The sequence below is a fragment of the Cyprinus carpio genome, chromosome A14, assembly GCF_018340385.1.
Source record: "Cyprinus carpio isolate SPL01 chromosome A14, ASM1834038v1, whole genome shotgun sequence".
NCBI classification, from domain to species: domain Eukaryota; kingdom Metazoa; phylum Chordata; class Actinopteri; order Cypriniformes; family Cyprinidae; genus Cyprinus; species Cyprinus carpio.
Window position 1 is genome coordinate 27,652,823 of NC_056585.1, and position 22,106 is coordinate 27,674,928.

At 36.5% G+C, this 22,106-nt stretch overlaps 1 protein-coding gene and 1 long non-coding RNA gene across 2 annotated transcripts in view; one reads left to right on the forward strand and one right to left on the reverse strand.

The window, feature by feature from the left end:
* Positions 1-12,441, reverse strand: part of clcf1 (cardiotrophin-like cytokine factor 1) — a 13,576-nt gene extending 1,135 nt beyond the window's left edge. Inside the window, exons 1-3 of the mRNA XM_042770438.1 lie at positions 11,774-12,441; positions 4,530-4,690; positions 1-2,199 (exon numbers count right to left, since the gene is read on the reverse strand). The exon at positions 1-2,199 is cut by the window's left edge and continues 1,135 nt beyond it. Coding sequence (XP_042626372.1) covers positions 1,270-2,199; positions 4,530-4,690; positions 11,774-11,795 — 1,113 coding nt within the window. The 5' untranslated portion in view covers positions 11,796-12,441 and the 3' untranslated portion in view covers positions 1-1,269. The remainder of the gene's footprint in view (positions 2,200-4,529; positions 4,691-11,773) is intronic.
* A 4,704-nt stretch (positions 12,442-17,145) lies between these two features.
* On the forward strand, positions 17,146-18,145 carry LOC122147490. The gene is made up of 3 exons (XR_006161659.1): positions 17,146-17,181; positions 17,760-17,815; positions 18,131-18,145. It is a non-coding gene; the product is annotated as an uncharacterized LOC122147490 (long non-coding RNA).
* The last annotated feature ends 3,961 nt before the right edge of the window (positions 18,146-22,106 follow it).

Below are 22,106 nucleotides of genomic sequence, written 5' to 3' on the forward strand. Positions count from 1 at the left end.
TTGTCCGTGACGTACTGGCGGCTCTTTTCTGTTTGGTGATTTAGCGCAAAGCGTGACCATCTGAGATCCTCAGATCTCCATCCACAGAGCGTGAATCAGTCGGTTTCGCACACACTTCTGCTCAGCGCCGAAACCTAGCGAGCTGATCTCCCCACGCAGATTTCACAACGGGTTCACGTCGGTCACACGGACCAACAGAAAACTGTTTGAGCTGTGCATCATACATCATCCATGGCCGTATTAGTGAGGTCTGGGGTGGGGTGTTCAGAACTGTGCAATAATAAATAATAAATGCAACTCATTATATACACTAAAGAGACAGACAAAGATGTTTTCTCTCTTTTGGAGGATGGACGCTGTTCAGTTAGACCTTATTCTGTATACATAACATCATACTGCATTAAAATTTGTTAAAGCTTTACTGTAGGTTAGGAGTGGACAATTGTATTATTATTTTTTACTTATTACTGATTTTTATTAGTAAGCATTGCTATATGATAAGAAGTTTTTTGTCTAGTGCTCTAATGAATGTGTAAGCATGACTTTGTGAAAGGTTAACTGCTAAACTGAATGAAATAGCATAGGCTTCTTCATGGCCAGTGTTTGTATATTTCATTCTGTAACCTACTGTGTACTAGTGTTAAACTGCTGCTTTTTTTGATAGCGCTTCAGAAAATATCATGAAGATCACTGTGTTTGTCTTGCAATAACATGCCCTTGCTCTCTGTGGCCTTATTTTATATAAGTACTACTATTATTGTCAGTTTAAGTGCAGTGTTGCCAGGTATTGCTACAGAAGCAAGCAAAAACATGCCGGCCAAAAATAGAATAAACCAAAATAAGTTCAAGATGAGGATATCGCTAACCCTAACCTGCAGCTTCCCGCCTTTTTTAAGTTCCTAAAGTGTCACATTAAGTGGAAAAAAGAAGCCCAAAGACGCTTATAATAACTGGATCTGGCAACACAGCAGAGGCTCAACCCACGTTCATGTGAATCATTTTCCATCATTTTCACACCGTAGACACTGACCAGTCTAAGCAAACCGTCTATTATTCATGCAGACATTCACAGGAGGAGTTTTAAAGTGCTAATTACTCTCATTCAGAGAACTTCCGATTCTATTTTTGAATATGAAAAAAGTACTAATAATACCTCGGAGCCCTCACAGCTCGCCATTTATATCGCCATGAACGTTTTTTGCTTGAGAAATCTCGCTGCCCTGTTAGAAAGCAGCTCGCTAGGTTTTGGAACGGAGCCGTTGCTCTGTCTCAAACGCGCAGCCGCTTCTTCAGTCTGGTGAAGTCTTTCGCCGATCTCCACAGCCAGCTCTGCAGCTCTCGCAGAACCCAGAATCCCTCCACCTTCCGTGAGAAGTCGTTCGGGGCGGGACGGGACGACAACACGGGGGCCGCCAGCAGAGAGTGGACCTCAGCGACCGGCCCTCCGTACTGATACAGGAGCGAGAGAGGAGAGAGACCGGCGTGAGATGAGGGAATGGAGCGAACGGGTCGACGATGTTGGAGAGATGGTGATGAAAAGAGTACGGGATGCTTTCTGTATCCATCTCCGAATTTTAAAGCGGTGTAGTTCATGTTCAGTTGTATCGTTTTCTCTTCGTCCAAACTCAATAGTCTTCGCCGTTTGCCCCATCTCTCCATTCCTTCCTCCTTCTCTCCCTCTTCTGCGGCGGCCCAGCTCTCTCCTTCTTTTCTCCTTCCTCTCCTGCTCCTCTCTCTGTCCCGCTTGAGATCCGCCCGAGTCGTTCCCTCTCTCACGCCCGAGGCGGGCTGAATGCCTCGAGGCTCGTAACTCCGCAGAGGAGCGGGGCTGTTCTCGCTCTCGCCCTGAAACTGTGAGGACAGAAGTGGGGCGTATCCTTGAGCGGGCGTGGAGGGCGGGAGGTTGGTGTAGCCCAGGGCGTTCATCAGACCGGATATGGAGCCGAGCAGCCCGCTGAGGCCGGAGCAGAAGTGCAGGAGGGAGCTCTGGAGGTACGGACACAGGGTGGAGCGCGCCAGCTCCCTCACGGCACACAGGAGAACGCTGTACGCCCGCTGGTTCTGCGCCAGACGGGCGCCGTTCTCCAGCCCTCGCCACAAGTCCACCCGCGTGGCTGCGCTGGGCACGGACAGAGCGGAGCTGTTGGGACGTGGAGGAGAGAAGCCGGGATCGCTGAATGGAGGGCCAAGATAGGACAGCTGGGGACCAGAGATGAGGAGAGAACATATTAGACAACAATCGATTCTGTTGCATCTTGGATGTCCTTTTAGAGTTATTTATAAAGTGGAGAGTTCCGTTCCTTGATTCTGATTGGCTGAGCCACGTTCGAAGCTGTTGTAAATTATGTTACAATGTAACAAACACCTTTGTTTACGTTTGTGTGTTGCTCGGCAACCACTTTGTTGCAGCCACAACTGTTTGGGAGGAACTACATTGTTTGGTGGAAGAATACTGTTTATATTAATATCATTACACTTAATTTTCTCTGTTTTATTTTGTGAAACCTTACTACGTGTATGGAATAACCATTTTATAAAAGCAATAAGCCCCGTGAAGCCGTGGTTTACAGTGAATTTATAACATTTATAACTCCGCTTCACGTCGTATCTAACAACGCCCCTTAGCTGTTATAAATTCACTGTAAACCACGGCTTCAGGGGCTTATTGCTTTAATAAAAAAAATCTAAATTGGATTTTTGTCATCTTTATTTTCGTCCCATTCCTGGAGCACCCCGGGCACTGCATGTTTTGCGTGTCTCCTTAATCAAACACATCTGATTCAGGTCATCGGCTCATTAGCAGAGACTCCAAGACCTGAAACGGGTCGGATAAAGCAGACATGCAAAAAGTGTAGTGTTTTGGGGTTGAAAACCACTGTTCTAGTGCACTCTTAAAGGGACGGTTCACACAGAAATGAAAATTCTGTCCTCATTTACTCGTCCTCTGCTTGTTCCAAACCTGTTTAAGTTTCTTTCTTCTGCTGAACACCAAAAAGATGTTTTGAAGATTGCTGATGGTTTAATGAAGAACCTTTCACATCCATGGAATCTTTCAGTTGCACAAAAGCTTCTTTATAGCGGAAAAAAGTTCTTCAGATTAATGAAATGTTCTTCACACTATTCTTTCAACAACTGTTCATTGAAAGGGTCTTTGGAAAACCAAAAATGTTTTTCTATTGCATCTCTACAAAACCACCTGTCGGAAGCTTTATATTTAAGACGCTACTCCTAAAATTTGACTAAATAAACATAAATATATACTCTTTTTTTTTTTAAGTAAAATGCTTTATAGACTATGGAAGTTTGTTTCCGCCACTGAATAAAAATAAAGGTAACTGTGACTTTTTATCTCACAATTTTAACTTTTTTTCATGCAATTGCTAGTTTACATATAGCAGTTCTGACTTTTCCTCTCAGAATTACATGAAATAACCTCATAACTCTGACTTTTTTCTAAAAATTGTGAGATATAGACAATTTAGATATAGTCAGAACTGTGTGAGACTTCTTTCATATCTCACAATTCTGAGAAAAGAACTTGGATATAAACTTGGAAATGCAAAAAGAAAAGTCAAAATTTGTGAGTTTTATATTCTGCAATTCTGCCTTTATAACTCGCAATAACTTTATATCACGCAATTCTGAGAAAAAAGTAAGAATTTTAAGATGCAAACTACGATTGCAAGAAACAAAAAGTCAGAATTATGAGATAAAAAGTCAGAATTATCTTTTTTTTTTTAATTCAGTGGTGGAAACAAGCTTCCATACTTGACTTGTCCTTCTAAATATTAAATGCATCTGCCTCTGATGAGAAAGTTGCAGATTAGGAGATGGTTGTTTGTTCCTTTTATTGGCCTGTTTGAGATAGTTCCACCCAAAAAATGAACATTGTCATCATTTACTCCCCCTCATCCTGAGCCAAACCTGTATGACTTAGTGTCTTTTGTGGGACATGAAGAAGACAATGGAAAATAAATGGAAACATAAAAACTGTTTGCTTCAGAATATCTTCTTTTAAGTTCCACAGAAGAAAGAAAGTCATAAGTGGAGGCAACTTAAAGTGGAGGCACATAAGTGTGACAATTAATAAGCAGCAAATTAGAAGTTTATTGAGGCAAAAGATGTAGTTAATAGTGAAAACTGGTCCCCAAAATAAAAGTGTGACCAAAGCTGTTCACAGTAAGATCTATAATGTGCATTTAGACAGTGAATTTTCATTTAATGCCAACTTTAAGTTAATTAACAGCTAATTAAAATAAAAAGGACAAGCCCTGATGTGTCCCTCGACAGTGTCCTGTTTCAACAGCATGTAAACACAGCACATAAAACTGCTTTCAAACAGTTAAACGGGTCTTTATACACCATCACCAGGCAAAAGTTAGATAAGATAGGAGCAATGAATAATTAAAACTAGATGCAGTCAGGAGACAGAAAAGCTGGGAAGAGCATCCACAGGAAAACATCTATAAACAAAAACGTCCCATTTATCGTCACACACTGATAACACACACAAACAGAGAGTGACTCACGTAAGTGTCTCTGATCTCCTTCAGCTGGTGGTCCAGGTATTTGGTCAGCTCGTATGTCCTCTCGATGGAGCTCCTCTCATGGGACAGGATGAGCGTTCGGTCCAGCACCTGAGCGAACCCGACCGCAGCCAGCAACAACAGCAGCACCGCCACCTGATCGACTGACAACAGGCATTCAAGTGAAGTGAGAATACACGACTGACAATCTAAGGCCAGTTCATTTTGGGAAATGCTTTAATAATTTTAGTATTTCTTAAAAACCCAACTGAGGACTGTGACACTGCATGAGGAATATAACAGCAGGCAGAGAAAATCTGTCTGTAATCAGCCCTGGATAAACTTTTGGTTTATAAGCGTTCACACAAATGACGGCGTGTCATTTTTTGTAATACGGTGGTTTTAGCTGTAATTCTTTTGAGGTATTCAAACTAAAATAGTTAGTTTTGTGTTATATTTTGATTATAGAGGTTACAATTTCATGTGGCTTTATCTGGCACTGCTTCTGCTACCGTCTCTGGTAGAGTTTGTTTATAGAGATAGAAAAGTTCTGCACAAAGGATTTATGTTCATATTGAAATGGGTCATAAAAGGTTGAAACATATTTTATGTACAGTATATCATACTGCTAAGTTTTCATACATCTCTACTGCTTAAATGTCCATGTTAATGCATGTTATTGTTTTGCAATTTATTAATGCATGCATTTAATTTCTAAAAACAAATTTGTTTGTTTTAATCAAAATATCATAACTTAATATTCCGATAAGTCCCCGCCTTACTTTCTTTTTCTTTTCAGTAATCTGTTTCACTAAGATAAGAAAGAAAAGATCTGTCGCTACTTTCGTGTCATCATGACTTTATGAGTATTAATGAAATCATTTTTTGATAGCGAATACAATACAGTGGCCCCAGTAATCTATATTTAACATTGTCTAAAAGTACATTTTTGCAATTGAATTGTTTTCCTCAAAGCAATTTTTTGCAAAGACTATATTTCTGTGTATCGTCACAGGATTCAAACAGAAACTGTTTTAAACAGTGCATCTATTCTTTTAATCGTTTGACAAGTAACAGTTCTGTGCTTTTTTGTTTGTTTTCTGAGCTCAGGGGTGTGAGTGTGTGTGTGGTCCTCTACTCTGGGACATGTTTTTGTTTTGGAGTGTGTGTGTGTGTAGGTTTCTGTTTTGGATTATGAGTATATACATGCCTGTACACAGACCAGTGCATTTGCTACACTGGGTTTTGAGCGTGAGTGTGTGAATGCACCCGTCCAGAGACCCTTTTAGACCTGAAATCACACTGGGAAAATAGCAGCAAATGAACACGAGCTGCCGAACTTCAGAAAGGGTCACGCAGTGCTCCAATTATGAAGAACTCCGGCCTCAGGGAGTCATCCGGCACAAACACATCTCACATCATGTCTCTCTTCTCCCTCTTTTTTTGTGTCAAGCATTCAGAGGAACATGGCAGAGATGTGTAATTACTTGTTTGAGGCATTGTGTTTTTAACAGGTGTGAAATATGTGCGCCTCCTCCCCTCCGCTGTTCCTTTTTATCCTCTTCTTGAACCCCCCGTCATCCTCACGTCCATTTTTTCTCAATCTTTTCTTCTCCCAGGTTTTTTCTCGCTGTCACACATTGTTTTCTCCTCGTATTCTCCCTGTCAAGTTTTCCAGGGTGTTTTTCATCTTCTCACACACGCCTAAGTTTCCTCCCCTTCTTTAAAGTGGTTTATCTCTTTTTTGCCCCCGGCCAAAATAACAACAGCTTATTAACCTCGATTAGCCCCGCCAGTTTTTCTTTTCAGCGCCGTTCCTCTCTTTTCTCTCTCTAATTCACTCATTCTTCTTCAAGAGCGAGGATTTCTCATGCAACACTCTTCTAAAACACTATACCTGAAACACACACACACACACTGATCCCGACACACCTTTTTCTCAACCCAAGGTCACAGTAATCGTCAAAGTGTCTCTGTTAGATCAGTAGCAGGGTGTGGAAGAGTTCAGCAGTGCATCTCAGATGCATCCAAAATCCTGATCCAACGCAACCGGCTTATTGAAAACATCAGATATACTGAAATCTTCCATTAAAGTCTTAGAAACATTGACTGACAGCTTATTCTTATTAGAACTGTCTTTTGTTCCAATGAATAACTGGATAAGAGCACCCCGAGGAACATTTTATTGCTCCAAGGTTTCTCTTTCAGAGCTCAGAAGACTCTATTTCGTTTCATTAAAGCATTAAGATCATGTCAAATGTTTCTGCTGTTATATTTCCAAAGAGAAACAGTTATAGACAACTGGCATTGTGTAATATAAAAATAAAGGTTCTTTATTGGAGTCAGTGGTTCCATAAAGAACCCTCAACATCTAAACACACACACACACACACACACACACACACACACACACACACACACACACACACACACACACACACACACACACACACACACAAAACACACTCTCTACAGTGGAAACAATGTTTCTTTAGCTTATTAAAATGTTCTTTTAAAATGATTATTTTTAAGAACTGTTTACTGAAAAGTTCTTAAAGGAACCCAGAACGGCTCTTTTATGGCATCCACTGCACTGAAACCTTTATTCATAATATTCAAAAGAGATTCTTTAAAATAAAATAAAATCAATCCATACCCATCTGACAGATTTGATTTCATATTCAGATCTCTTTTAATTTAATTTTAATCACAGGCTCTCATATCTTTGTTTTTCGAGAGACTTTGAGAACTCCTCTGAAACTCTCTGAGACAGATTGAAGTTAAACCATGACACATGAGACTACACTCTTCAAAACAGAGGTTCTTTATTGCCATTGATGGTTCCATGAAGAACCTTAACATCCAAAAAACCTTGCAATTGCACAAGGACTGAATCGTAGACATGTGACATATAAAAGGTTCTTTAAATTATTAAAATGTTCTTCATAGTAAAAAAAAAATACTGGTTCTTCTAAGAACTGTTTTCTGAAAGGTTCTTCAATAGCATCACTGTGAAAAACCCAGTTTTTGAATCTTTATTTCTTTTTATATTATGTTTAGGATCTTTTTCTCTGGAAACACCTGAGAAGCAGTGATTCAATTGAGATATTAAAGAGAACTATTTTTTTATTTTTTATTTCTTCCAAAAAAAGGGACCACAAACCAATAGCATTACTGTTATGATATCCATTTTAAACTTTTTCTAAAGGAAATGTTGATTTGCCAATGCAGAAGTCATTATAAATCATAACTCTGATTGCTTAGAAAACTACAACAACAACCGGCACGACTTGGTATTATATTTACAACACTTTCTTAAGGTTACGATCTATCAGTTTGAGCACAGATAAAAGTGGTGTTTCTTAGCAAACAGACAATTAAACTGTTGATTTGGGAGCTGCTGTTTTTCTCATGCCATAGTAGATCTTATCGAGAATCACATGAAGAATGTTCTTATTTGGATGTGAGCACAACAGCTCAAAAACAGAGCACTGGCATATTTACATAACCCCTGAAACAAATCCCCCGCGACTTTATTGAAAAACAGCGGCTTTCATTAGGACGGATCTGTGTGTGTGTGTGTGTGTGTCTTTGCATGGAGCCTACAGCTGGCAGCAATGATATGATGTCAAATCGATATATCAGTCAGTTGCTGTCTTTCTCTCCGTCTCACACACATGCACACGTAGACCCTCGCTTTCCATCTTCTGACTGATTTGTTGCCTCTTTGTTAACAATAAACAGACGAGGCTCCGAGGCTCCAGTCAACAATACCAAGAATTCAGCATTATGGTGCAATATCATAAAACATGTTCCCTTCTATCACATCATATAAAGTTATATTGCCCATATGATGGGCTGGTCAGCTCTGTGCACAAAGAGGCTAGTCTTTCATATTCATGAGCGTGTGTGTGTGTGTGTGTGTGTGTTTGTGAAGGGGGTCAGGGTCATGTTGTGTGTCTGTGTACAGTTAAAGTAGAGATTTATGTGCAGTCTGCACTCAATCAAACGTGCATTCCTTCACTGACTACACACACACACACACACACACACACACACACACACATGAAGGGCACTAGATGGATGTTAGAATATAAATGCATCCTCTAGTATTTAACATACATGATTGACATCCAGTGATTGTTTCTAGATGCATGCATCAAACCACGTTAGACTCGCTCATTCACACACTCGCTCTCCGTGATTTCTACACGGCGACACACACTCCTCAATCTCCCTGTGGATATTTAGTTTGAATTTTAAATGGATGGAAGTTGGCCTGGAACGTCGTCGGCTTTGCCAAAGACCTTCAGAGTGAAGCAGGAATGAAGAATAAAACCTGCATCAGGAGAAAAATCCTCACTTTTCCCTGAACCTTCCTCTTAAAAATGAATGGCATCGATGGTTCCTTGAAGAACCTTTAACACCCATGGAATCTTTCCATTGCACAAAAGGATCTTTACACTCCTAAAAAAGGTTTCAAAATGGGGCGATGCCACAGAATAAACATTTTGGTTCCTTAAAGAACCTAACAATCAACAGTTCCTAAAAGAACCATTTTTTCTTGGTGTGAAGAATATTTTAATCATCTAAAGAACATTTCAACCTTTTGTGCAATTGAAAGATTGATAAAGGTTCTTCATGGATCCATCGATACCAATGAAGACCCTTTATATTTAAGAGTTTATAGTGGGAAAAAAGTTTACAGATTATTAAAATGTTCTTCTTTTTAGGAAAATTCACTTTAAGGTTCTTTATTTTATCGATGGTTCCATGAAGAACCTTTAACGAATTATATCTTTCAGTTGCACAAAAGTTTCTGGATAAATACTTGAAAAAGTTTCCAAAAATTGTTCTTCTACAAAATGAAGATTCTTTATTGAAGTCAATGGTTCCATGAAGAACCTTTAACCATCTTTCTATTACAAAAAATGTTGTTTAAAGTGGAAAAAAAATACTCTATATAATAAAAAAACACTCCACACAAAAAAAAAAATTTTTTTTAAGAACAACTGACTAAAAAAATCTTCTATATTAACATAAATAGTTCTATGAAGAACCTTTAACAAATGATGTTTTTCACACTAAAGAAGAAACAAATGAACTGTTCACTGAAAGGTTGTTTGGGGATCCCAACCCTGAATCCTTTAGTTTTAAGACTTCACATTTTCCATCTCTGTTTTTTTTTCCTCATGCTTTTTTTTCTGTTCAGTTCCGATGCACTATATCTCTACCTCTCTAATTACCTTCCTTTTTTCACTCTTGCTTTTTTTAATTATCTCTTCCCTCTCTCCCCCTCACCGTTCCCTCATCTCTCTGACTCAAGTTTCTCATTTAATGTTGTCCGAAACCCGCTCTTAAAAATAAACACAACAGAATGAAGAGCAGCTATCTGCACGTCCAGTCCAGAAGATCAAAAACGGAACTCGAACAGCTTGAGAAAGAAAGAAAGAAAGAAAGAAAGAAAAAGAAAGAAGTGGGAGAGTGAAAGGGGCTTGGTGAAGCGAGGGGCCATGTTAATTTGGGAAAAATGTAAACAGCATGTGTAACTGTTCAAACCGTGACCAACTCATTTTATATCATTCCCCTGTGCTCCCTCGCTCCTTTTTCTTTTAGAGGGAATCTGGGCTGCGTTAACCCTCTTTCCTTTCCTCCATCACTCCATCTCTCTCTTTCTCCTTAAGCCCTGCACTTCCTAAAGCTCTTCATCCCTCTAACTCGCTTATACATACTCTCTCTCTCTCTCTCTCTCTCTCTCTCCTCCCCAAACCGACTGTCTTGTCCGCATCTTTGCATGGATTAAAATGCAAATGCACGGGGCTCTGTGACATGTTAATGGTTTGGGGCTTTTTTTCTGAAACCATCTGTGTGATTTTGAGTGTATTTGGCAGTTTGGGCTGTGTATGATTGGAGAGATAGATGCATGTGGGACAAAATGAACTGTAGCGGGGAAAAGAAAAAATTTTTTTATTTCTGTATGTTACCATTAGAGCGTGACAGACTGCTCTGCTGCTTTGTTCAGGCGTAAATCGCATCATTTCGTCACACACTCTTCCTCCTTTTCACAGACATGCATGGCTCCCTGAAGACAGGTGCTGTGTGTGTGTGTGTGTGTGTGTGTGTGTGTGTGTGTGTGTGTGTGTGTGTGTGTGTGTGGGGGATTGTGTGTTTAGACCCTGACTAACTAGAATCATGTACTTTCTCATATCAGTGTCTGTTAACAAGACAGGGCTGAGTTCGCTCTATGAACCGCATGCACTCGACAGCAAGAAGAGAAGCATAACTCGTCTCAGCATTGTGCACATGTGAGCAGATTCATGAAGATGTGCCCACAAATATAGTGAAAGAATGAAAATCAAGAGTCTTCTGTTTGAAAGGCTTATTAATTATGATTCGCTCTCTGAAATCAACAGATTTGTGTGAGAGTTATGGTTTAGAAAATAACATCACTTCTGAATAAAAACTATTATGAAATGTATTTACTGATAGAGTTTGTGTTTCCTGCTTTCATGATAATATTTTTGGAAATGCTTTGTTTTTTGGACAATGCTTTATTATAAATGTATATTTTAGTGTGAAAAATTCTAGTGATAGTAAATGTTTGTTTTAAATAAGTTAGTCATTTAAAAAAAACTCTGTTTTTAAATTTGTTTTTCTATAATCCAACTAACTATAGAAATATATTTTTTCTTTGTCATGCAATATGTCCATTGAAATTGGATAAATTCAATTGCTTTTCTCATTAAAGCGTACTAATTTTAATCAGAAAACACTTTCTTACTACACGTGATTTGTCGCGCGCTAACGCATTAAGTCCGATTTAACATATGCAAATAAAAATAATCGAGGGGACTTTTTTGAGGGCAATAAACCAATGATTATTGGACATGAAAAGCAAAGTTATATTTGAACTAAACGTGTCGTTAACGTACTTCAACGAAATGCTCTGCTGTTAGGCCTCTCAATCTCTATCTTTGATAGATATATAGACAGAGATAGAGCGTTTTTGAAACAGTTTTATAGAGTAGTAGAATCAAATATTCTTAATGTTCACCTTGCAAACAAATTCACGTGCACACAAACAATAATAGGCTTAATAATAATAATAAAACGGATTTAAAGCTCCGAGAAAAAACTCAGATAAATATATTAATTATAGGCCTATATAATAATTATCTGTTGATATTAATAATGATAACAAATTAATCAAAATGAACTGTGAAAAGCCAAAGTCGCACATCACTTACCTCTCCGTGTAATGCGATGCATTTTAATTGTCGCAAATCCTTGATTCCGCTCGGATCCGTTTATTCTTTCTGAGGTTTTGAAAGAGTTCTGAATGAAATGAAACAAAGCCCGTTATTTTCCTGCGCTCTCCGGTGCTTCAGTAAACTCTTGCCTGAAGAGCAACACACGAGAGTGATATATATGCTTATATATATATATATATATAGAGAGAGAGAGAGAGAGAGAGAGAGAGAGAGAGATAGAGATAGAGGGGGAAAATATTTGTAGCTTGAATAAAAAAAATTAAATAAATAAAAATAAAAACAAGGTAAAGCAATGCAGCAGATGAAGTGTGTCAGACTGCACGCGCTCCTGAAGCCACTGATCTGAGATGCAGGTATCTGAAGTGATTTTATACACATGCCCCACTCTCCTCCTTCAGTCCCTCTCTCCTCCTTCTCTCCTCTTCTTCAGTGATTCACTGTTGATTCATCTTCTCTGAAGTGCCACGAGACTCCGAAACCACAAAGCTGGGAGGAATGACACTTCTGACAGAGATTTCATAAATCGTCCAATTATTTTTCTCACCAAGTGCATGTATTTTTTTAATTTATTTTTTCTCGGAATCGTTGACTCAATTATAATGTGGCATTGAGTAATTAGTTGAGAACGGGCCGTGTTTAGACTGGTGTGTTTTCTGAGAGCCTCTGCGTCACGCCTCCGGTATTTATTGAGTATAAAAAGTCAGGAGAGGATAAGCACCGCGTGACTTTAAAAGAACAGGAAGGATTAACACTGTGATTGTTGCATAACTCTGTGATGTTTGATTGATTGATTTGCGCTTTTTTGATTGCCATTGCGGAGCTCAGCTGATGCCCTGCCGATTGATGAGAGTCGTGATGCTGATGGCGCGTCCTCTGCTGTTTCACACTGGCGATCTTACCACTTCTTTCTTCTTTTTAAAAATAATATTAAAATGCAGCCTTTCTGAGGAAAATTTCGCCGTGGAACTATTAACCTTGTAGTGCTACTCGGTTGGGTCGTTAACTGATTTACATCCAACGAGAAGCGGCTAAAGGCACACCTTAAAAATGTGCTGTTCACTGCTACTAAAATGTTAAAATACTGCAAAAAAATATATATGTTGACCAATGAAACATTAATGCGAGCAAACAGATTTTGTGAGCTCGAAAATAAATCATTCAGCTGTTTATTTTGTTGTAAAAATCTTATAAATGTATGTTGGGGTCGGCAAGGGTCCACACACGAGTAAAAGCTATGTAAGCTAAAATAATATTATCTTTTTAAGTTAATACGTGTTAAAAAACAATCACTTTAGCAAAATTTGTACTATTTTCTGCTTATTTTGAAAAATTAAAGAGAATTCATTTTTGTTCAATAAATATACTGTCATTAAAATATGTTAAATATAAAAAAAAGAATTTTAAAATACAGAAAACAAAATAATTTGGATCTCTAATAAGATTCTGAAAGTATTGAAGGAGATCCAATAATAACTGAATATATATTTACAGTAGTAACAACCAATTATATTTAATTACATGATGTGATTAATATGATGGTTTCTTTTTAAACATGTTGATTATCTCTAATATGGACACCCAGCATAATATATGATATTTACCATCTGAATCTAACCATGTCATGTCAACAAATGGAAAAGTCAGCCATCTATTAATTATTATGTTATTTACTGTGCACCTTTAGCTCCAGCAGCAGGGGCGCTTTTTACCCCAAATACCATACTTTTACATAATCTTTCCTTATTTAAAAACTGTTTTAATTATCTTAAACAAAACTGAAAATCACAAAAAATATATGCATTGATTTTAGCGATTCTAATTTGCTACTTGATTGTACAAGTCAGGATTTTTTAAAACATAAAAATAACAATTAGATCATTAGTAAGCACCAGATTTAAACTTTGGTGCTGCTGCGCGCGAAATCGCATCAAGGATCAGACAAATATACACCATGCATCTTGAAAAAATCGGATGTTTTCAGTTACTTTTATCGTAAGGTGCCTTTTACCCCGTTGTACCCTAATCTGGATTCCAAAAATTAATTCCAAATATATATAACAAAAATTAATTGTAAAAAAAATTCGTAATTAAACTAATTTTAAAATATTCGTAATTAGACTACAGTTACTTTTTATTGGTTACATGAGTACATATTATTCCCACAACAGCAATAAATTATTTGTAATTTATTGATTCTTCCTAATTCCTCTTTTTCATCTTTTAAATGTTTCTTTCTAAAATATTCTTCTGCTTACATACACTGGAGGTTGTGTCACAAGATTAATTTTTATTTGCATTATCACTCAAGAGGTTACCCTCTACATCAGCTACTAATGAGCGTATTAATTTTTATTTGCATTATCACTCAAGAGGTTACCCTTTATCTTTTTTTTAATCCTTTTTTAAGGCTTTTGTCTTTCAAACACATTAAAACGCACAACTTCATGTTATTTCTTATTTACATATAGCCTATAAAAAAAAAACCCAAAAACATACATTCCTTACAAAAAATTTTATATAACCAAAATATATTATTTATATATTTACTCGAAGTACCCCTAAGATTTTAAATGAAATATTTTAATAAATATGTATCACATTTGCATGCTCACGGTTCTCTGAAGTTGGTGAATGGTCACATGACATGCAGGTAAACAAATAAAATAGTAAATTTTTTAGTAAGTATTTTATTTTGATTGTTGTTATTTTAAAATAATTTATGATTTATAAAAATGTATTAAAATTATTTTTATGATTTAATAAATTATTAGCTTTTTATTGCAGTTCCTTTATGAACAACAGTTTGGGAAACCTTGATGTAATGTTTAATTCACTTCACATTGTTAATACCTAAAAATTGTGGTATATTTTATTCCTCTGTATATTTATATCATTATGGTACAAGATTATCTTATTCAAATCAATGTGGTAAAGAGTTAGGTCAAAAGTAATCTGATTATATTACCTAAAATGTGTAATGTAATAGATTATGTTACTTTTCGTCATGTAATTTGGAATCAGTAACATATATATTTATATATATATAGTTTTATTAAAAGCAGAATCTAAAATCCAGAGTTAGGTTTATTGTAATTTCTTTTTTTCACTGAAGGACAAAAAAAAAAAAAGAAAAAAAAATTCAAAGAAAACCAGAACTATTCAGCATTTAGAAATGAACTAAAAATTAACACAGTAGTAGCGAAATGTTAAAGACAGTATGTAACAGTAGTAATAACTTTTATATTCATATTTCAGTAGGTTTCAACATGTGTTAAAACAATACAACAAAGCAACAAAAACACACATATATATTAAATAAATAAATAAATAAATAAATAAATAAATAAATAAGAACAATCCCTTAAATTTATTCCTGAGACCCACTCAAAATAAATAAAAAAAAACTAAAAACCATATATCACATAGTAAACTTAACTTCTTAATAAAAATAATTATCCTTCCCATCCTATTTTAAAGAAACACTTGCATCCCATATCTTCAACCTGAAGGCAAAAGCTCAAACTCATCATACAGTGGATGCCTATGATCAGATGTAATTTTCATAGCTTTACTAAGGCATCTAGTTTGATAAATTTGCTCTAAGCCTATCACTGGGATAACAAGTAATACACGCAATATTTAAGACGTTCCTCAGCAAACACCGTGGTATTTCCAAACCAGCAAGTGATAGAAAAGGTCAAAACACTTTCAATAAAAGAATTACAAAACACTTTTCACAATGGAAGGCTTACATTAAATGATACCATCTTCCAAAGAAAAGTCTAGTCTTGCTGACACAAAAAAAACTCCTTTTTTTATTCACAGCTTGAGTCAGTTGTTGTATTACCAAAAAATTCAACAGGAAATTCATGATCTTAATACATCCTTGTGGAGAACCAGCATTCGTGATCTGTGAGCCCACACACAAAATCAGTCCTCCATCCGGGGAGAAACCTACAGATGGCATGATATTATTAAAAGTGGAAGAAAAATCAGCAAGAAGAATTTTTACACGATTTTTGGAATCCTCAAGATGTTAAAATAGCATCACTGATCTACTCCTTTGTTTGAATGGTAAGCAAATCGGAAAGGATCTGATAAATGCTGTGTTTTTTCCCCACTGTGTGCCTTTTAACAAGCCTTTCACAGCATTTAAACACCAAAGAGATTAATGCAACTGGTCAATAATCACCAAGCTCTGAAAACTGTAGATAATTGCTCGCCACATATACACCAGGGACAATAAATACAGACTTTATTTTCATATTCACATATTTAGAAATTAATTAATTATTATTTTATTTAAATTTCATATTAGTTAATTAAAATTACATAAATAAAAATATTAGTATATTTAATAATAATAATAAAAATAAACAATAATAATTAATATATTAATAATAAACACATTATTTATATATGATAGCTACGAAATTGCTAAGTTTGTTTTTTGAGGGGAGTAACATACAGACTTTATTTTCATATTCACATATTTAGAAAATTAATTTATTATTATTTTATAAATAATCATTAACTTATTAAGTGTTATTAAGTATTAATAACTAAAAATATTAGTATATTTTGAATCACTAATAAAAATTAACAATAATAATATATTAATAATAACACTTTATATATATATGTATATGAAAGTTATGAAGGACAATAAATACAGACTTTATTTTCATATTCACATATTTAGAAATTAATTAATTATTATTTTATATAATAATAATAATTATTAGTTTATTAATATTAATATGCTAATAATAACTAGTAATATTTGTATCATTTAATAAAATAAAATTAACAATAATAATATATTATTATTATAATAATATTTACAAACTTTATTTTCATATTCAGTTTTTTAAATATGTATTGTCAATTAATATGTAATATTAATAACAAATTCATTTTAATGTGAAGAATAACAATTCTTAAATATTCAAACGTGTTTTTAAGATATTTTAGTTAAAATAATTTTATTTCGTTAGTATTAATAATATGATTGCAGATTTGATTTATAATTATATATATATATATATATATATATATTAATAGCTATATATAGTATAATATATATATATATATATATATATATATATACTATATATATATAAATAAAATAAATGAATAAACAAATACATTTAAAAAAAAAAAAGGAAAAAGTGAGTGCGGTGCCATGGCAACGCGTAACCCTTCAACACTTCTTCCGGTTCACTGTATTCAGAACCCGGAGGTTGTCGACGCGGGAAACCCCGGAGAGAGAATACAAGATCTTGATCGATGCAGGTTATCGGTGTGTGTTTACATCAAATATCTTCACCACGGGAAAACATTTATTTGATTATACATTTATAAAGTCCTTCTTCACCCAGTAGGTAACTTCATATTGTTTACAGCTGAAGTGAAGTGAAGCAGGAATCGCGTCCGCTCCACACGTGCGAACATCTGCGTGTCTCTAACGTTACTGAGACTGCATTTCGAGCCCTAAAATACTCTATAATGCGATATTTACAGCCCATGATGAGTAAAATGCTGTGTATGTAAGTCAGGACGCGCACAGCTGCTGTTCTGCTGTAATAACACACAGATGAGACACGAGTACAGCTGTGATGGACTGCCAGGGTTGCCAGGTGTACACAACAAATCCCGCCTTTATTGTTACTCAAAACTAATGGGGTTCCTCCTGTACAGCTCTAGATCTGGCGGGTAAAATACACGTGTTTTGGTAGGGTTCCCCAGATAAAATTGGCATTCCAAAGGGATAGATATCACGTTATTGAGCAACAGTGTTGAAGTATCCCAATTCCGCGTGAAAACCGCAGACCTGGACACCTTTGCCAGATGAGTGAAAGTAGTGTACAGTACAGCCTCATATAGAAGTGATTTTAAAGCGAGGAAGAAAAGCCAACTATAAGATGTGATTGAAAAACTAAACATCTGTGTTTATTTACAGAGATGGGAGACACTCTGGAGTTTAATAACATTCATACGGAGGTGAAGGGGTCTTGGGTAGGTGATGCTGAGCTTTCGGTCCTCAGTCGCAAAGAAATTAAAGTTTCTGAAGAAGCCGTTCCAGGATTTTATTTAAAAAATAAATAAAAATGTATATACTTTATATAACCACAGATGAGAATGTGTTATACACACACGAGGATGTCTAGCTGTACAGAAGTATAAAAAGTTATGTGTTTGTTAATAAAAAGCTGTTTGGTTGTGCAGAATGACGCCGCTGAGTTCAGCAAGCAGTCGTGGTCTATAAAAGCCACAAAACAGGGAAGGTGGGACAGTATCCCGGCTCCTGAGCTTTGTGTTGTTTGTTGTCAGAATGACGGCCGGCTGCGGTTCCCGCAAGCCGTCGATGGTCTTAAAAGCCACAAAACAGGGAAGGGGGAACCAAGGGTATCCCGGTCATGAGCTCTCCGTGTGCATGGCTTTTAATTTCCCTATAAAGGTAGTTTGGTGGCTTAAGAATGATAAAAAGTGTGCCTCACTCTTTCCATTTTTTTGGTGCTGTCTATTTAAGAAGTGGTGGTGAATGTTGGTTTTAAGTGTATCAAACATGGAATCACCAAGAAGTGCCGGTAAGCTCCGCCTGGACAGATAGCAGTGACTATTAAGGCCAGTTAGTTTGGATGAACACAAGGAGAAAGGAGAGTGAGGCCGGGTGGTCACACACGGGATTAGAGAGACATGGCGTATAGCACAGAACTATTAACGGTTTCACTATCCCGCCTGGCTTGTTGGCGGACCATAGACTGTGAAAAATCGCTCTGGTATGCAAATCAGAAAGCCAGAGGAAATTGCAGCACACAGCTGTCATCATGCACACAGGTGAGTGCTATAACATAAACAAAGGGCTGGCAAACTTATCTCAAACAATTATATGTATACTGTACACTTGTATTGTTTTCTAAGGGGGTTAACCACCTGCTAAACAGCTGTCCCAAGTAGCCCAAACCGTGTTCAACATCTTGTCAAGAAAACAAGTATTACCGGTTTGAAGGAGGGCAAGACAGCTCAATGATTCAGCTGGTGGAACACAAAAATGGTAATTTTAATAAACCAACAGCCAAGTAACACAATTAAAGACACATTTTTATTTAACATAGGCAAGGCCATTTCTCATATTTCTATCTGGCATTCTATGAACTGAAAAAAAAAAACAAATTGCCCTAAATTTATTTTAAATAACAGAGATTAAATGTTCTCTCCTTTCAGTAGCACAGAGCCTTCAGCAGAGGAATGGGGACCGTCGACATCGCAGATGGGTGACCCTCAAGCCCCTCATTCCCTGCCTTCTGCTGCCACTGCAGCTGCTCCAACACCATCCCTAGAAGAACAAAAAACTGGAGATGAGATGATGTCCCAAAGCAGCAGAAAATAGTACTTCATCTACAGGAGGAGTACTACAAACTAAAAATTGAGCTACTCAAAAATAAAACTAATAACAAATAATATGTTTTTTGTGTCTTCATAATATCTTTCTAATGAAAATGTTGGCTAGTGTCTGTTTTGTCACTATTTTTATATTGCATTCAATGTAACTTACATGAAATGCAAATTAGTAAACTGGGCTCTGTAAGGAATTTCCGCCCACTTTGGGACAGATCCCTCCCTTGTCAGTGGTATTTTCATCATCTTCATCAGCAACCCGATTGTCCGTGGGAGGGTCTGCAATTTGTCTAGCTTTACAGATGTTATGAAGCACTGCACAGGCTGTTATCACTTGTGCAGACCTTTCCTGGTGCCAGTTGACCTCTCCATGCAAAATGTGAACGACGCCTCTTTTACCAATACCCCGCTCAACTAAACGGCAAAGTGTGTTTTCTTGTGAGCTCTGAGAGTTACAAAATATTTTCAAAACAAATGTCAATGTTATTTATAGGAGTATCCTTGCAACACATGTGTTGGAAAACACATTAAGCGTATGTTGTCACTTATGTTTAATTTAGCTGTCGACCCCTTATCGGAAAATAACATGGTTTATGCAAATAACACAATTATGCAAACCAGTATGGACTCGCCAGCAGCATCATGTGTTGAGGAGCACCATTTCCTCTTGCATTAGAAACGTTTTATGCTTGGTCATTTGATCACGTACTTTTCCGACGGTGGGCAAGAATTCTATATTTTGAACTGATAAAATCACTATTGTTAAAATATCAATCACCAAGAAAGCCAAGGATTTTTGTAACTTGCAGAATTTTACACTCTGCTTACAGAAGGTTGTGTATGAAGTAGTGGGAAAAGTCAGTCAGTTCGGCGCAAATTGGCTAGGGCTGTGTCCAATACATCAACCAAACGATCCCTGCAACGATTTCTTGCGCATCCCTGTCATATCCATGTTAAATTAGTTCTCATCTCCAGTTTCTGCCATTTTCCCCTGTAATAAACATTTTAGTAGTCCAATAACCAATTATGGCACGGCGTGGCCAGCTCAGGTTGACTTTCAGGCATTTCACAACAACTATTTTAGCACTTTAAAGCTCTAAAATGATCCAGTTTGAATGTTTTTTTTTTTATTGGGATGAACAAGAACAAAATATACTTGGCGGAAAACAAAAAACTTATGTAAAATTTTAAAAAATACATCAAATCACAATTATAACCAGTAGACAGCAGCAGAGGAGCACTTATTGGCTTATTAGTTATTCATTTCTACTTTTTCTCTATATTTTGAAATTATAAAACCACTATTATAAAATATCAAATCATCAAGAAATCAGATTTTGTCAGAATTTTACACTTCTTTTTGTGTATGAAGTAAGAAAAGTCACTAGGGCTGTGCAAAAAATCGAATACGATTTTCATGCGCATCTCTTCAGTAAAGATGCTCCTGTAATTAGTAGTATATCTCCAGCCACGTGCGTTTCAGATCAGGGTTGCCAGGTTTCCACAACAAATCCTGCCACAGTTGTTTCTCAAAAAACTAGTCCAAAACTAACCCCAATCGCGTTGCCAGGAGGTTCCCGATAAAAATTGCCATCCCGGGGGTAAATATACGTTTTTGTCAGGGTTGCCCTGGTAAATATCACATTTTAGGGTGCTAAATATCACGTTATTGGTATTGGGGTCGCTTCAACCCGCGGACATGAAAAACAACCGCAGACTTGGCAACACTGGTTGGCATTTACTTACACAGAGCCGTAGTCCCACGACAAGCTACACAAAATTGCTTTTCAAAATCGACAAAGAATCGCCTGCGATTTTAAAATCGATTTTGTGTAGATTGTCAGTGAATTACGGCTCTGTGTAGTAAATGCCAACCAGTGTTGCCAAGTCTTCGGTTGTTTTTCATGTCTGCGGGTTGAAGCGACCCCAATACCAATAACGTGATATTTAGCACCTAAAATGTGAATATTACCAGGGCAACCCTGACAAAAAAACCTTATATTTTAACCCCGGGATGCAATTTTTATCGGGGAACCTCCTGGAAACGCAATTGGGTTAGTTTTGGACTAGTTTTGAGAAACAACTGGGCAGGATTTGTTGTGGAAACCTGGCAACCCTGATCTGAACGCACGTGCTGGAGATATACTACTAATTACAGGAGCATCTTTACTGAAGAGATGCGCATGAAAATCGTATTCGATTTTTTGCACAGCCCTAAAAGTCACCAACTTTTCTTCAATTTGCTACTAAATCACTGAAGTTGGTCAGTTCCATGTGCTAGAAGAATAATGGTACACTTAATAAGAGTGGAATATGTACATTTTCTGTATATAAAAGTAGATTTTGCACCTGTTACTGTTATTAATAAAAGTAAATTTTGTATGCATCTTAACTCAAGCTTAGTGCTTGTATGTGTATAAACAATAAATAAGAAATGAACATGAAATGTTATTAGTAACTGCACTTATTAATGCAAAACAATAGTAATTTTATGATTAAATGATCTTTATTTAAAACACCCCCACACTCAAAAATTATTATTCAGCACCCAGATATAAATTATTAACACTTTGAAAATTTAATACACACAATAGCAATGCATTTCTGTTATAATTTCTTCAAGTTAAACCGGACTTTTATTTCGAGTGGCTGTGTGGAAAGTGATATCGAGCTCAGAGTAATTGACTTTTTATTGCGATCTGGACGTGATCGCCCAGCCCTAAATCTGATACTTCCTTTCTGCTTCTGCTTAAATGTGTTTTTTTTTTTTTGCAGTGTCAGAGGAAGTGCAGTGTGTGTGTGTGTGTAATCAAGATGTTTCAGGAATGCTTTTCTCCAGGGCTTAATCACTGGCCTCCAATAATGGATTTGCTGTGTGTGTGTGATGTCATTGTGTTTGGTGTTTATT